This window comes from Mastigoproctus giganteus, chromosome 7 (genome assembly GCF_048544385.1).
Source record: "Mastigoproctus giganteus isolate SK-2022 chromosome 7, ASM4854438v1, whole genome shotgun sequence".
Lineage (NCBI taxonomy): Eukaryota > Metazoa > Arthropoda > Arachnida > Uropygi > Thelyphonidae > Mastigoproctus > Mastigoproctus giganteus.
This window is the reverse complement of record NC_143581.1, coordinates 185295648-185309971: the sequence shown is the minus strand read 5'-3', so window position 1 is coordinate 185309971 and position 14324 is coordinate 185295648. Positions and strand designations below refer to the sequence as shown.

At 35.5% G+C, this 14324-nt stretch overlaps 1 protein-coding gene across 2 annotated transcripts in view; it reads left to right on the top strand.

The window, feature by feature from the left end:
• Positions 1-14324, top strand: part of Rich (Guanine nucleotide exchange factor subunit Rich) — a 579939-nt gene that overhangs the window by 43552 nt on the left and 522063 nt on the right. For both annotated transcript variants that reach the window (XM_090378010.1, XM_090378009.1), the window contains exons 3-4: positions 8287-8363; positions 13879-13986. In XM_090378010.1, coding sequence (XP_090234136.1) covers positions 8287-8363; positions 13879-13986 — 185 coding nt within the window. The remainder of the gene's footprint in view (positions 1-8286; positions 8364-13878; positions 13987-14324) is intronic.

Here is a 14324-nt window from a genome sequence, read left to right as displayed (position 1 = left end):
ATATGAAGAATCCCATTGGCATTGAGCATGCTCAAACCATTCAAAACCTTATACACCTCTATCAGATCACCTCGCCGGTGCCTAGTCTCCAGACTCTGTAATTTGCAAAACTTAAGCCTTTCTTCGTAAGAGCAACCCTTTGTTCCATTCACTGATCTTGTTGCCCTTCTCTGTACCCGTTCCAGCAGCTCTACATCCTTCTTGAAATGAGGCCTCCAGACCTGTATACAGTACTCAAGATGTGGCCTAACCATTGCCTTATACAAGGGAATAATCACCTCCTTATCCCTGCTAGAAAAATTCCTGTATATCATTGACAAGACACCATGAGCTACTCTTGCAGCTCGTCTGCACTGCTCAGAGAACTTCATATCTGCCTGCACAGTTACCCCCAGGTCCTTTTCATTCTCCACCACTGTCAGTGTAGTACTGCAGAGTTGATACGTTGCTCTGGGGTTACTGTTTCCCATATGTAGTACTTTACATTTGTCAATGTTAAACTTCATTTGCCACCTCTCAGCCCATCTGTTCAACCTTTTCAGATCCTGTTGCAGCAGCATAGCGTCAGTGGTGTCCTTAACAACCCTGCCAACCTTTGTATCATCTGCAAACTTGGACATTAATCTTGATATCCCATCATCAATATCATTCATAAACACCATAAACAACAACGGACCCAACACTGAACCCTGAGGAACCCCACTAATAACATTAGTCCACGTTGAGCAGTGTCCATTGATTACCACTCTCTGTCTTCTGCCACTCAACCATCCCCTTATCCATAGCAGCAATTTGCCTCCAATGCCACACTGCTCCAATTTGTGCAGCAGTCTTCCATGTGCAACAGTATCAAAAGCCTTTCTAAGATCCAAATATATAATATCAGAGTTATTCCCTGCATCCAGTTCTTTTGTGACTACATCATAGTATCCAATCAAATTGGTCAGGCAAGACCTGCCCTTAACAAAACCATGCTGCGTCTGAGCTATAACTGAATTCTTGTCTAGATGATCCTGCAGTGCTTCTTTAACCAGTGCCTCCATTTATTTACCTGGAACAGAAGTTAAACTAACAGGTCTATAATTACTTGTGTTAGCCTTTGATCTTCCTTTGTGAATTGGGGTTACATTTGCACATCTCCAGTCTATGGGTACCTCCCCTGAGTCCAAAGAAGCTCTCATAATTATGGCTAGGGGTTTGCTTACTTCCTTTGCTGCCTCCTTTAATATAACTGGATAGATCCCATCCACCCCGGGTGCCTTTTTTATGTTTATCTTCAACAATTTCTCCTCCACTTTCCTCTCAGTTATTACAAAATCATCCAGCTCACTGCCAATGTTTACTTTACCTACATCATTCTCCTTCCTGAATAACTCCTCATGCGTGAATGTAGATGCAAAATACTCGTTTAGATTGTTAGCCACCTGAGCAGGATCCTCAACTGTTGAACCATCAATATCCAGTGGACCAATCTGATTCATCCCTTTCCTTCTTGAGTTTAAATAGGTAAAGAATTCTTTTCTGTTTTTCTTTGCATCCTTTGCCAAGGATTTTTCGTAATCTGCCTTTGCCTGCCTAATCTCCTTTGTGACTTGGTTACAGACCGACTTATATCTATGATAGGCTTCCATGTCACCCATTAATTTGTATGTATGCCATGCATTTTTCTTCTCTGCCACATGTCTCATTAGTTCATCTGACAACCATTTAGGCCTAAACCTTGAACAATATTTCTTAGTTGGTATGTAAAGCCTGGTAGCCTCCAAGATTAGTTCCTTGAATGCTTTCCATTTTGAGTTTGCTGTTGGTAACATCATCAGTTGGTCCCACTGTATAGAATTTAAATACTGTCTCAGACCATCATAGTCGCCTTTACGAAAAAAAAAAACCCTTCCCGTTACCTCTGATGATAGTTACCTCCTTGAGTAAATCCCACTTCAACACACTGTGATCACTGCCACCTAGTGGTTCATTTATCTGCAGATTCTTAATGCATGAAGAATCACTACTGATAATCAGATCAAGAGTATTGCTCCCTCTTGTTGCCTCACGAACATGCTGATGTAGAAAACAATCATCCAATAAATCCACAAAAGCCTTGCTAGTGTGCGAGTGACCAACCCACAAATTCCAGTCAATATCTGGGAAATTAAAATCCCCCATTATAAGACTCTCTGATTTACTGGCCCACTCTATTTCCCTGTACAATATCTTATTATACTCATCAGAATCATTAGGCCTATAGCACACTCCTACTCTCAATTTTGATTTCCCTATGCTTATGTTACACCAAACTGACTCGACACTGCCCTGTCCATCGATGTCGACTGGCTTCACTTCCTTGGACTTTGTGTTTCTTAACTAATAGCATAATCCCTCCTGTCCTGTCTATCCTTTCTATACACATTGTATTCCCCAAATTCCAGTTCCGCATTCCTTATATCTGTGTGACACAACGTCTCTGATATCCCAACAGTATCTGCCTTTGATGTTTTGAGCAATACCTCAAATTCATCAAATTTATTTACCAAACTCCTAGCATTGGTGTACACGCAGGTATACATGCACCTGTTTCTATTCTTGGCTACCCTAACACAACCCATGTGTTTACTTGTACCGCAATGACTCCCAGCAGTCTCTGAAATATCCTGCATCTTGTTTTTCAGGCTTCTGCTCGTTTCAATAGAAGCAGTGCAAGAATCATTTCCATCTCTGCCAGTGGCTACTGTTAATCTATTAGTCCTTGTATCCCCCCAACTAGCAGTTTTCTGACCCACTGCCTCGACAGCATCAGCAAAAATTCTTGCACCCTTTCTATTTAAGGGTATCCCATCCCTGTAGAAGCAATCTCTCCTGTTAACAAGTACAGTCCAGGCTGAAAAAAATTCTACCCCTTGAGCCTTGCACAATCCCTCCTGTATACCTGTCAATTCTTCTAATTTAGTCTGGGACCACTCAGTTTTTGGCTTTTCCTTTCTCCTGGGTTAGGTAGTGACATTTAATTATTATTGTTTTTTTTTTTTTTTTTTTTGTAAAGTATCTTAGTTGTGGTTGTTCTGTTTAATTCAATTAAAGTTTTTTGGGATTAGATGTAGAAATTTCCACATTTATTGCCAATAAATAAATAAAATAAATTTTTTGTTTATAGTCTGGGATGACCATGTAAAGTTAGAGGATTTCACAACATATATAGAGAATACTAGAATTATGCTGTATTTAGTAGCCATGCAGGCTTGAACCATGGTCACTCAAAGCACATGCACTTATGTACCCTCATGCTTGACCACTTGGCTAAGGAGGCAGAGAACCATTCTGAAACATTATACACAATTTTCCTTATAATTCAGAAACCTAAGCAACATATATTGTTATTATTATTATAATAATTAGCCATATGGTGCAAGGAAGTCTGAGGCTTTTGCCGCACTTGCCAAAAAAACAAAAATTCTGAGTTACACTGAGAGAGAGAGAGAGGGGGAGAGAGAGGTCAAAGGGAATTGCCAAGAAAGGGAATGATGATAGCCAGCTCATTGTATATCACAAACAAGTTGCAATGTCTGCAACACATTGTACTTTCAACATTTCATTAATATTTTTAGTGAATGAGATACTAGTGCAGCCGACCGGGCTAGCCGAGTGGGTAAAGTACTGCCCGGCAACCCAAAGGTCGCGGGTTCGATTCCCGCCTCGGGCTTGGATCAAAGTACTGCAAAAACCTTGGGAGGTGCAATATGGCCACAGAAGCCGATGCGCCAACAACTACCAAATCAAAAAAAAAAGAAAAAAAAGATACTAGTGCAGTTAGCATAATTAAACAGAAACACTTTTAAAAAATTACAATTGATTTTATGTAATCTTTTTTTTTCATGATGGCTTTGTTATGAAGTTGTTCATTTCATGAACAGATTTCATTGATTGCCCTTTCACTGTTTGGCAATCATTGATTTATGTATTTCAGCGCATTACAGAAGTTATTTTAAACAGCGAGTTAATGATCTATTACGACTGAATTAGAAATAATCAGTTTTAAATAGTTATAATTGTATTACTTCTCAGTAGCACATGCTTCTTGATTAGACCGGGGTTTGAGCCCGTGACCACCAAATACGATGGATGCCAAAAGGTCAGGGAATGACCACTGCATATCCCTGGAGCAATATAGCCTTAGTTGCTGATGCTCCTAATAACCAAATAACGACAACAACATTACTTCTCACTGTATGGTTTTGTGGATTATCAAGTTTTAGTGATGAGATATGCATTTATTATTTAATCATGTCCCTTAAGAACATGATAAAGAAACACACACACACACACACACACACACACACACCATCCTTATAATAATTTGTCTAAATTTTTCTTAAATTTATTCAAACTATTTACTTTCACAACACCAGATGACAGTTTGCTCCGTCAGTCAGTTGCCTCTGGCTGAAAGCGAATTTTCACACATCTATCCCGTAACCATCCTTCCTCAGTTTAAATTTATGTTCCCCTTATTTATGTTGTCTGAGCAAGAGTATGGGTGCCATCAACATTTAGCTTACTCAGTCCATTCAAAGCCTTAAATATCTCAATTAGATCTCCTCATGGATTCCTAATTTCTAGATGTGGAAATTTGTAGAACCGAAGTCTTTCTTGGTAAGAGTAGCCTTTTGTTCCCCTCACTAATCTTGTTGTTCTACTCTGCACCTGTTCCAAAAGATTCATAAACTGAGACTTCCAGATCTTTATGCAATAGTTGAGATGCGGCCAGAAAATTGTATTCTGAAGAGTTTTATTATGTTATTGAGGAAAGTAAATGTTTTTGCAGTTTCTGTTGTGTGATTTCTCAGTATCACATTTTTGAGTAAAGGTGTTACAGCCAAACTTTTGCATAGGAAACACTATGAGAATGTACTGTATATAGAAGGAATTAGGAACTAGATTTTGTTGTGAAAGTTAAATAAGACTGTTTTGTTTGTGCCAGTTCATATCATTCCAACCAAGTTATGCTCTTACTTGTTCATTATTTAGAAAAATGTTTCCATACAGTGAAATAGTAAAAAATATCAGTGTGTGAAAGTGTAATATTCAGCTATTGTTAGTGAAATTGGACATATACAAAACTTAAGTTGTTACAGGAATAGTTGTAAGAACTTGTAAAAGTAGGTGGCCAGACAGCAATTTGGAAAATGCCATATTTCACCCCCATTGAATGGAGATTTGGATATTAAACTTGCAATGGTTATGCAGGACCTGACATGCCTTTCTCTAAAATAACATGCATTAATTTTGGTTTAAGATTAATTACTGAAACCTTCAGTACCTTCCTAAATATAGACAAAGTTTTATTTAACTATTTTTGGAAGTGAATGATTCTTGTTTTCTTGGAAATGCATATGTAAAGCAACTGTCAGGTCCTGCACAATTGTTTGTGTAACGTATTTTGCCTTCCACTTCATTATGTAGTTTGTTTCATCATAATGTTAACAAGTACATTTCTTGATAGTTGAGTTTGAGTGGTGCACCATAGCCTTAGTCACTTTTGTGCCAGTAAAACAGAAATGAAATCAAATTTAAACGATAGTTGGTTGATGTGCTTACTACAGAAATGAGATATTTTTCTGTTTCATGTTTGATTGTTGTACACAAATTTCTTTTTCTTAATTATTATTATTATTTATATAAAATGGGTTCTTGTTTCTGTTATTATTTATCTATTTTTTCTCCCCTTTATTTATTTGACAAAACATTTAATACATATGCACATGTAAGTTTGAATTTTTAGATGCTTAATGGTTTTATGAACTGGAAAATGGAGATGGCTAATAGATTCATGTTTATACTTTATGATAGTACAGTAACTTTTTTTTTTTTTTTTTTTCCATTTTAAGCAGAATTAATAAAATTTTATTTCACTGAAAATATCATGTAAAAAAACACTTAAAATTTCACATTTTTCATTTAAAAAAAATTTAAAAAATCACATTCAATTAGTATTGCAATCCATTAATAAAAGGTTAAGTTGTGCTTCAAACAGAATTTGAAAAAATTAAAAACATTCCAGAAACAAATATCAAATTTGGGAACCTGTCAAATGTTGGTTGACTTTTTTTTTTTTTTGATCAGGGCATTATTTTTGCTGAGCCATGAATATTTCTTCATTGGAACATTGATATATCATAGATAGATTCTAGAGTAACTAGAATTGAGATTTTTGGTTTCAGACAGTGAAATGCCAATTTCATGTCTAGCTGAGTGATTGAATTTGTTCTTTATTGTTGAATGCTTGTAGAATTGTGAATTTGAGAAGCAGGTTAGGTATTGAGGAGTTACTTAAATAGTCAAAAATATCAGTCATAGTGAGTTAGTGGGGGACACACTGATCGGTGAGTATTCAGAGAAGTACTTTCTTTAGGACTTAAACATTATTGATCTCAATCTGTGGCGTTTGAGTGTGCTATCCTAGAATAAAGCACCTTATGGCGCTTTTTTCTGGGATAGGATTTACAAGATTTTCAGGTAATGCGTTTCAGCTAACTAAAATATTATATTAGAATGTCTAAAATATTGCGAGGAGGTGACTTTTTGTGCATTTGCAAAAAAAAAAAATATATATATATATATTGAAATTAAAAATATTGGAAGAATAAAGAAAAGAAACAGAAATTAAAGTAGAAAACAGACATTGTCTGCAGATCATGGTTCATTGCCATTATATAATGTGACCTATTTTTATGAAACAAAAATAAATTGAAATAAAGTGACCATTGAGACTGAGTCTGTTTCAGAAGGCCACAAAGCAACAATGGTTGCTGAATTTGCTTACTGCTCTGCTAACTTATTCTTAATTCAATTCACATTTTTATTTTAATTTTCCCAATCATGATTTGGGAAAATTATGATAAATGATTTTCCCAAAGTCAAAAAAGTGGCCATCCAAATCTACTTTGAACTTTATGAAACTTCCGCTTTGGCTACCTTTACAGGAAATTTATTCCAGTTATCTACAATATGAGATCCAGCATTGTGTTACGCTGCAAGAGTTTATATTTGTGCCCACTGGTTCTTATCTTTTACCAGTGATATGTCGGCCATTGAACCTGTTTAGATGATATAATATAGGTGTGCAAGAACCTTTAAAATTGATGTAGGGTTTAAAATTGATATATTGATATATTTTAAAATTGATATATTGTTTAGCATCCATGATTTTTTTGTGGGGAAGAGAGTAAATTGTCTTCCTCTGGACATAACAATCTATCACTTCAAATATAAACTAATAATAGTTTATATGTGAAGGTTTTTACCTCTAGTTCATTGTGTTGGGATGTGAAATTTTTGTTAGTATGGTCTGCGAGTCTGGAAATCTTGAAATATAGCCCATTGTATCCTTTAAGGTCTCTATTGTATTACCCAGAGAAAGAAAACCTGTTTTCTTTACCCTTTTTTTTTTTTTTTTATGCTGCACTATTAACAGGAAGTTTGACATTTAATAAAACTAGCTCAGTGTAGTAAAAATTTTATTCAAATTGCATTAAATGTATAACTGATTTCAACCAGGTAGCAAGTTAGAAAATAATATAGTTCTTTTAGAACATACAGCCAAAAATAATATTAAAAGTTTTATTCCATTTCATAATAACATATGCTAATTGTGTATTGTTATTAATTTGAAAGAACACCATGCCGAATGATTTGTGATATTTATTATTGTTACAATAAACTTGTATGCCTCAGCTCTACCATGACATCCAAAGCTGTGCTGCATTTCTTCAGATAATATACATAACATCCACCCTGTTGTTGCCTGGGCCTTCAACCTCTGTTTGCAGATATGACCGATAGAACAACATAATCACCCTCTTTAGCTGCTATAATACCCTCTCCATAGGCTTACTAGATTTTTTTAATTGCTGATCAACATTAATGTTGCAGATGATTACAGTTGATTTAAAAAAAATTGTTGCAGTTAATGTAAAAGAGGATATGAAGGATCAAATGGATTCAGATTTCTAAAAGTTGGTAGGTGCGACTGTTTTCCTTAGCTCTTTGTTAGCCTTCTGTTATTATTTGGGTAGATGCTGTATATTGTCTGTTAAAGTATTTGTGAATTTAAAAGATTTTAGAAGTTATGTGCTTTTATCGTACCTCATTATTTAATACAAAAAGTTGGATTATATTATATTTTTTGATAGTATTATTATTTAAATAGCTGCTGTTTATTTATTTAATTTATCAAAGTGTAACCCTTCATTTGATTAATAAATATATATATATATACTTATACTTATTTTGCAGACTTCAAGAAGCCATTTGCTCTTTTACCAGCTGGATGTTGATCGCTCACGAACATTGTATGAACAGCAAGACAGCAAGTATGATTATTTGTATGTTATCATTAAAATTTTTGCATTGCATAAATACGCTGTGGTCTTAAGTTTTTAGTAGACACTTCTGACATTGGTGAAATAGATGTAACTGTCTGTATGCAGATTAAGAACAGGTATTACAGGATCAAAAGAGTACAGTCAGTCCTCGTATAGCATGATAGTTGTGTTCCTAGAAACTCATGTGCAATGCAAAATCATGCAATATAAATAACTTAGGCCCTATGGGAAAAATGGGGTTACGTACCGAACACCCAAGATTGAACACACATTTGTAACCAAAACATTACCAAACAATAAATAATCGTAATAAAATATTGCTAATGCTTTTGCTTCTATCGTAAGCAAACTTGTTCTTTGTTTGATCTTCTATCCTTACAGACATTCCATCTTTTCCAATTCTTTGTGTCTTGATCTAATGGATTTTGTTACACTTTGAGTTGTTCTATGAAAGTTTTTATTTTTTCTGCATTCTTTCTAATTCTCGGCGTTGCCTCGTTTAGGCCTGTAGCACAAGCAGTATCACATGGTCTTTCATTTTGCTCAAAGCATTTCACAGTTTCATATTTTTTCTACATCAACAGAGGCTGACTGGCCATAAGCCTTACTGGGAAATCCCGGTGGGTCAGAGGCTGGTGTGATTTTGGCCATAAAAGCTTGTATGAAGCTTCTACAAATTTTCCCGGGTAAGAATTTTTGACCTAGTCCACCTGTCTATTGACATTGCTTTTCTTTTTCTCTCTGAATCTGTAGTGTCTTCACTAGGATGCTTTCTTTTCACGCCTTTTAAGTATTTTACTCATTTTTAGGGAATAAAGCACAATTACAAAATATGGCGGCACGCTTGATACACATAAACAAAGCTGCTAACGTGTAGCAACTGAATAAACATCACTGTAAAGCTCACCTCCACATTATATTATCATTTTTTGTGAAATTTCTCTGTAGGAATTAGAGCATTACAGTTCATATCAGTTAACTTTTGATGCTCCTTAGACAGAAAGTAGTTCTACATTACAATGGGAATTTTGGACAACTTACATGAAAGAGATGGCACCAAAATCAAATTTGATATAGTTACTGTTTGGTGTGCATAAAGACTAATTTGAGCTCAGTAGAACCACTATGGGATGAATTAAAAAGATGTGGCAGAATTCACCCAGTGCAATAGTTAATGATTCACATGAATCATTAACTATTGCACTGGAGGAATAGGGAAATTATTTGTTGACATATCATAAATTTTAGGAGTATAGTTAATAAATTTGATGAGCTTGAAGTGCTAGTCAAGACATCAAAGGCAGATATTGTTGGGATATTAGAGACGTGGTGTCAAACATATAAAAATGCAGAATTGTAATTTGGGGAGTACAATGTGTACAGAAAGGATAGACAGGATAGGAAGGGAGGAGGGGTTATGCTGTTAGTTAAGAAACACATAAAATCTAAGGAAGTGCATCTAATTGATATTGGTGGATAATGCAATGTTTAGTCTGTTTGGTGTGACCTAAGCACTCGGAAAGGAAAAATGAGAGTAGGTGTGTGTTATAGGCCTAATGAATCTGATGAGTATAAAGAGCAATTGTGCAGAGAAATAGAGAGTGGGCCTGTAAATCAGAATGTCTTATAATGGGGTATTTTAACTTTCCAGGTATCGACTGGAACTTGTGGGTTGGTCACTCGCACACTAGCAAGACTTTTGTGGATTTATGGATGACTGTTTGCTTTCTACAGCAATACGTTCGAGAGGCAACCAGAGGGTTCCATATGCATACGGTCACAACAAATAGGTAACCATTTCTAGCTGTTTGTTGTTTAGTTTTTTTTTTTTTTTTAGGAGCATTAGCAACTAAGGCCATATTGCTCCGGAGCAATGCGGTTGTCATTCCCTGACCTTTCCGCATCCTCTGTATTTGGTGGTCACAGGCTTGAACCCCTAATCTAATCAAGAAGCGTGTGCTACGCACTGCTGCTCCTGTTCACCTGGTTACGGAGGCAGCAACCAGAGGGAGTAATACTCTTGATCTGATTATCAGTAGTGATTATTCATGCATTAAGAATTTCCAGATAAAGGAACCACTGGGTGACAGTGATCACAATGTACTGATGTGGGAATTACTTAAAGATGTAACTACCATCAAGGCTGAAGGGAAGGGCTATTACTTTCATAAAAGTGACTATAGGGGTCTCAGACAGTTTTTAAATTCTGTACAGTGGGATCAACTGATTTTTTTTTTTTTTTTGGCTGATGCTTGATAAGCTTGCTTTCTTGCATTGTATGCCTCTACTAATGCATGAAACTACCTGCTATATTGCAGGCCGAAGAAATCTACAGGATCTATATTCCATTAAAATGTGGTCTTTAAACCGTTCCTATCTTTTTTAATGTCCGAGTACTTTTAGTAATACTTTAAACAATTCTAATATATATTATACAAAAAAAAAAAAAAAAAACATATATATATATATATAAATTTATCATTTTTTTTTCATATGTAGGAATTGATAAGTATGATAAAGTTTGATAAAGGTGCACAGATGGAAGTGAAAAGTGCACAAAGTGTCTAAAACTAGAAGGGTGAGAATAGTAGAAATAAGAAGTATTGTAGGTTTGTAAAAAGAGAGAAAAAATGTGAATATCCTATATGTTATGATCAATTAAGAAAATTATAGGCTGAATTGCAAAGCCAATTAGAGGTGCGGGAACTGTAAAGTAAAATGATTAATACAAAATGATTAAACAAATAAAATAATAGGTGAGATAGCTATCATCAGAAATGGGTGGGCGAATTTAGTTATAGGTCAAAAAAAGGGGATAGCAAAAATGCAAAAATCTTGTTTGTTAAAGTAAATATTGATACATGGTCAGGTATTTTATCAGGGGACTAGGGACTACACCTGATCATTATGAGGAACTGTGTTTCTATACTTGTCCATAACAGTGGAAGAGAAGTGAAATAAAGCATAAAAGAATAAAATTACAAGGAATAAAGCTTTGTTAGTTATTTGGTTTTTAGGAGCATTAGCAACTGAAGCCATATTGCTCTGGGGATATGCGGTGGTCATTCCCTGACCTTTCCGCATCCTCTGTATTTGGTGGTCACAGGCTCGAACCCCAGTCTAATCAAGAAGTGTGTGCTACGCACTGCTGCTCCTGCCCACCCGCTATGGAGGCGCCTCCTGGGGATAAAGCAACACCACTCTCACACAGTATGGACAAGGTAGTCCCAATGCAGTGTCAGTCATATAAAAAAAAAATAAGGTAAAATAAGGATAAAGCTAAAATAAAATATAAATGTTTTCAGAGTAGGGAGAAAAAAAAATTAATTTTATGTAGGTTTTATGCATTTCGGAAAAAATAGTGTTAGAATTTGGTGGAAAAAGTATATAAAATTGATGAATTAAATTTAGAACAAGCAAATGGTATAGGGCAAGGTATTAAACTGAGGATGGGGATGGGATAAAGGAGTAATTAAATAAAGACAAATAGGGTTAGGTTCCTGGGGAGACAGGCAAAAAAGGAACCCTTTATATCATGGGGTCAATGGGAAATTACAGGGTTAGGTCCTGGGTACCAAAAAGTTTACCTACCCTTTTCAGCATTGGAGTATTTAAAGCTCAGAAATAAACTTTTTAAATTAAAAAAGTGTTTTATTTTAAATCTACATAAATATAATAGTATATACGTTTAAATAAAAAATAAATTAATACGTACATAAAACATTTTGACAGTGGTGTAATGTTGGAGTTTTAGTTGGCTTTTGAAGGTCCTGGTTGAGAATATTCTGTTGACGGCCCTGGTTGAGAAGATTGCCTTTTTTTTGAAGAAAGGATCAAATGTTGATTGCCTAGATTTCTTCTCCTTTCTTTAAGAATTTCAAAATAAGAGCTCAGGGTTGGCACCCCTTTTAACTGTAACACTCCTCTCCCAGTCATGATCAATGTCACAGAGTGAGGGACTCTAAACTTGCAGAAATCCATTGTAGATCACTGGTCTTCATAATTTTTAGAGGAGAGCCTTCTTCTTTCTCTTCTTTCTACTGTTGGCTACTTTCTGCAGCTAACTCTTCAAGGTCTTCATTTGAAAGGGTCTCTGCATGACTTTTCAAGAGCTCAGTTACACCTTTGACTGTAATTTCTTCTAACCCTGCCTCTTGTGCCAGCCTGCTGATGTCTTCTACAATATTCTGTTTTGGCTCGAATCCTCTGAAGTCATGCATGAAATCTGGGAGAAGTTTATGCCACACTCCATTTAGACAATTTGACAGTCACTTCTTGCCAGGCTGTTTTAATGTGATTGATGCTCTTTAAGACATCAAAAGACTACCCATATTCTCTGATGGTAATGTTGGACCTGTCCAAAGCTTTACTATTTCTGTAAATGTCTGCTGTAGGTAATAAGCTTTAAACGTGGCTATTACCCCCTGGCCAATGGGTTGCAAAACTGATATTGTATTAGGGGACATGTAGACTACATTAACTTTGAGAGGCATTCTGATTTCATCCAGATTTGTAGGATGTCCAGGGGCATTGTCCAAAAGAAGAATAGCCTTGGTTGGTAAATTTTTGTCATTGCAGAATTTGAGAACAATAGGGCAAAAATAGTTGGTGTACCAATCCAAGAAGATGTCCTGTGTCACCCAAGCCTTCTTGTTTGACTTCCAGTACACAGGCAACATGGCTTTGTTTAAGCCTTTCATAACATATGGTGTTTCTGAGTGGTACACCAACATCATTGGCTTCAATTTTAAATTGACAAACACATTTGCTCCCAACAAAAGTGTCAGCCTGTCTTTTGATGCTTTAAACCCAGGAGCCTCCTGGGTTTAAAGACTTTTCTTCATGGGCAATAAAGGTTCTTGGGGGCAACTTTTTCCAAGGCCCGTTTCATCAACATTGAAGATGAGATCTGAAGGATATTCACCCTCTACTATGGCCTGAAACTCTGCAGGGAATGCGGCAGCAGCCTCAGCATCTGCACTTGCTGTCTTGCTGGTAATTTTCACACTTCTGCATTTGGTTCTTGCTTTAAATCTCATGAACCAGCCCTTGCTAGCCAAAAATATCGTATCTCATTGCACTGACCTGCTTCTTTAAGTCTTCAAAAATTGACTTCAAAAGTCTTCAAAAATAAAAATGGTCTTGTGGTTAGTGACTGGTGCAATTGCAAATCGGCACAAATTGTACTGGTACGAAATGAGGGCTACCTGTATATTTTTTTATAACAGTATTCTATTCCAACATATATGTTGGAATAGCATATGGCTTTTGGTTTAATTAACAGCTTGTATAACTGACACATATGGAGATCATACAAGAACTTGGAGTTATCATTAACAGTGGAAAATGATGCAAGATTTTTCATTGTATTTCAATTCAATTATTCATTCTATTTGATTGTATCAATTAATTAATAATTCCATTAGTATCTTTTATTTCAGACATTATGCTGTTTATCACTTTAAAATGGTTTTGACATGTTTTATGTATGTTGTTTTTAAAGGATAGCAGGATTCACAAGGGAAAGTGCTGAACTTTTTGCCAAAAGAAAGATAAATCATATCACAGTTACATTGTCTGTTACTGTTTTACTTCCAGGTGCCATTACTAGGCAAGTATTAATTATTATTATTTTTTTTTTTTTAACGAGTTGCATTTCTTTTCCTAAAAGTTGAGATTGGGAACTTCATTTATGAAGTCTTTTTTATTAACCTTTTCCAGAGTACTTATCTATATATACATGTTTTTTTTTGTGTGTAGTCTCTAAGGTGTATGTAGATATATTTCTACATTTACATTTCATGTGTGTCTATTTATGTATGAATTGTCTTTAAATCTTCCAGTAAGGGCTGTCATTTTGTATCAGTGATTCTAAGTAATAGTAGACAGTTCATAATAGATGTCAGCATGAAAATCGATTTTAAAACCAGAGGAGATCACACCCCCATT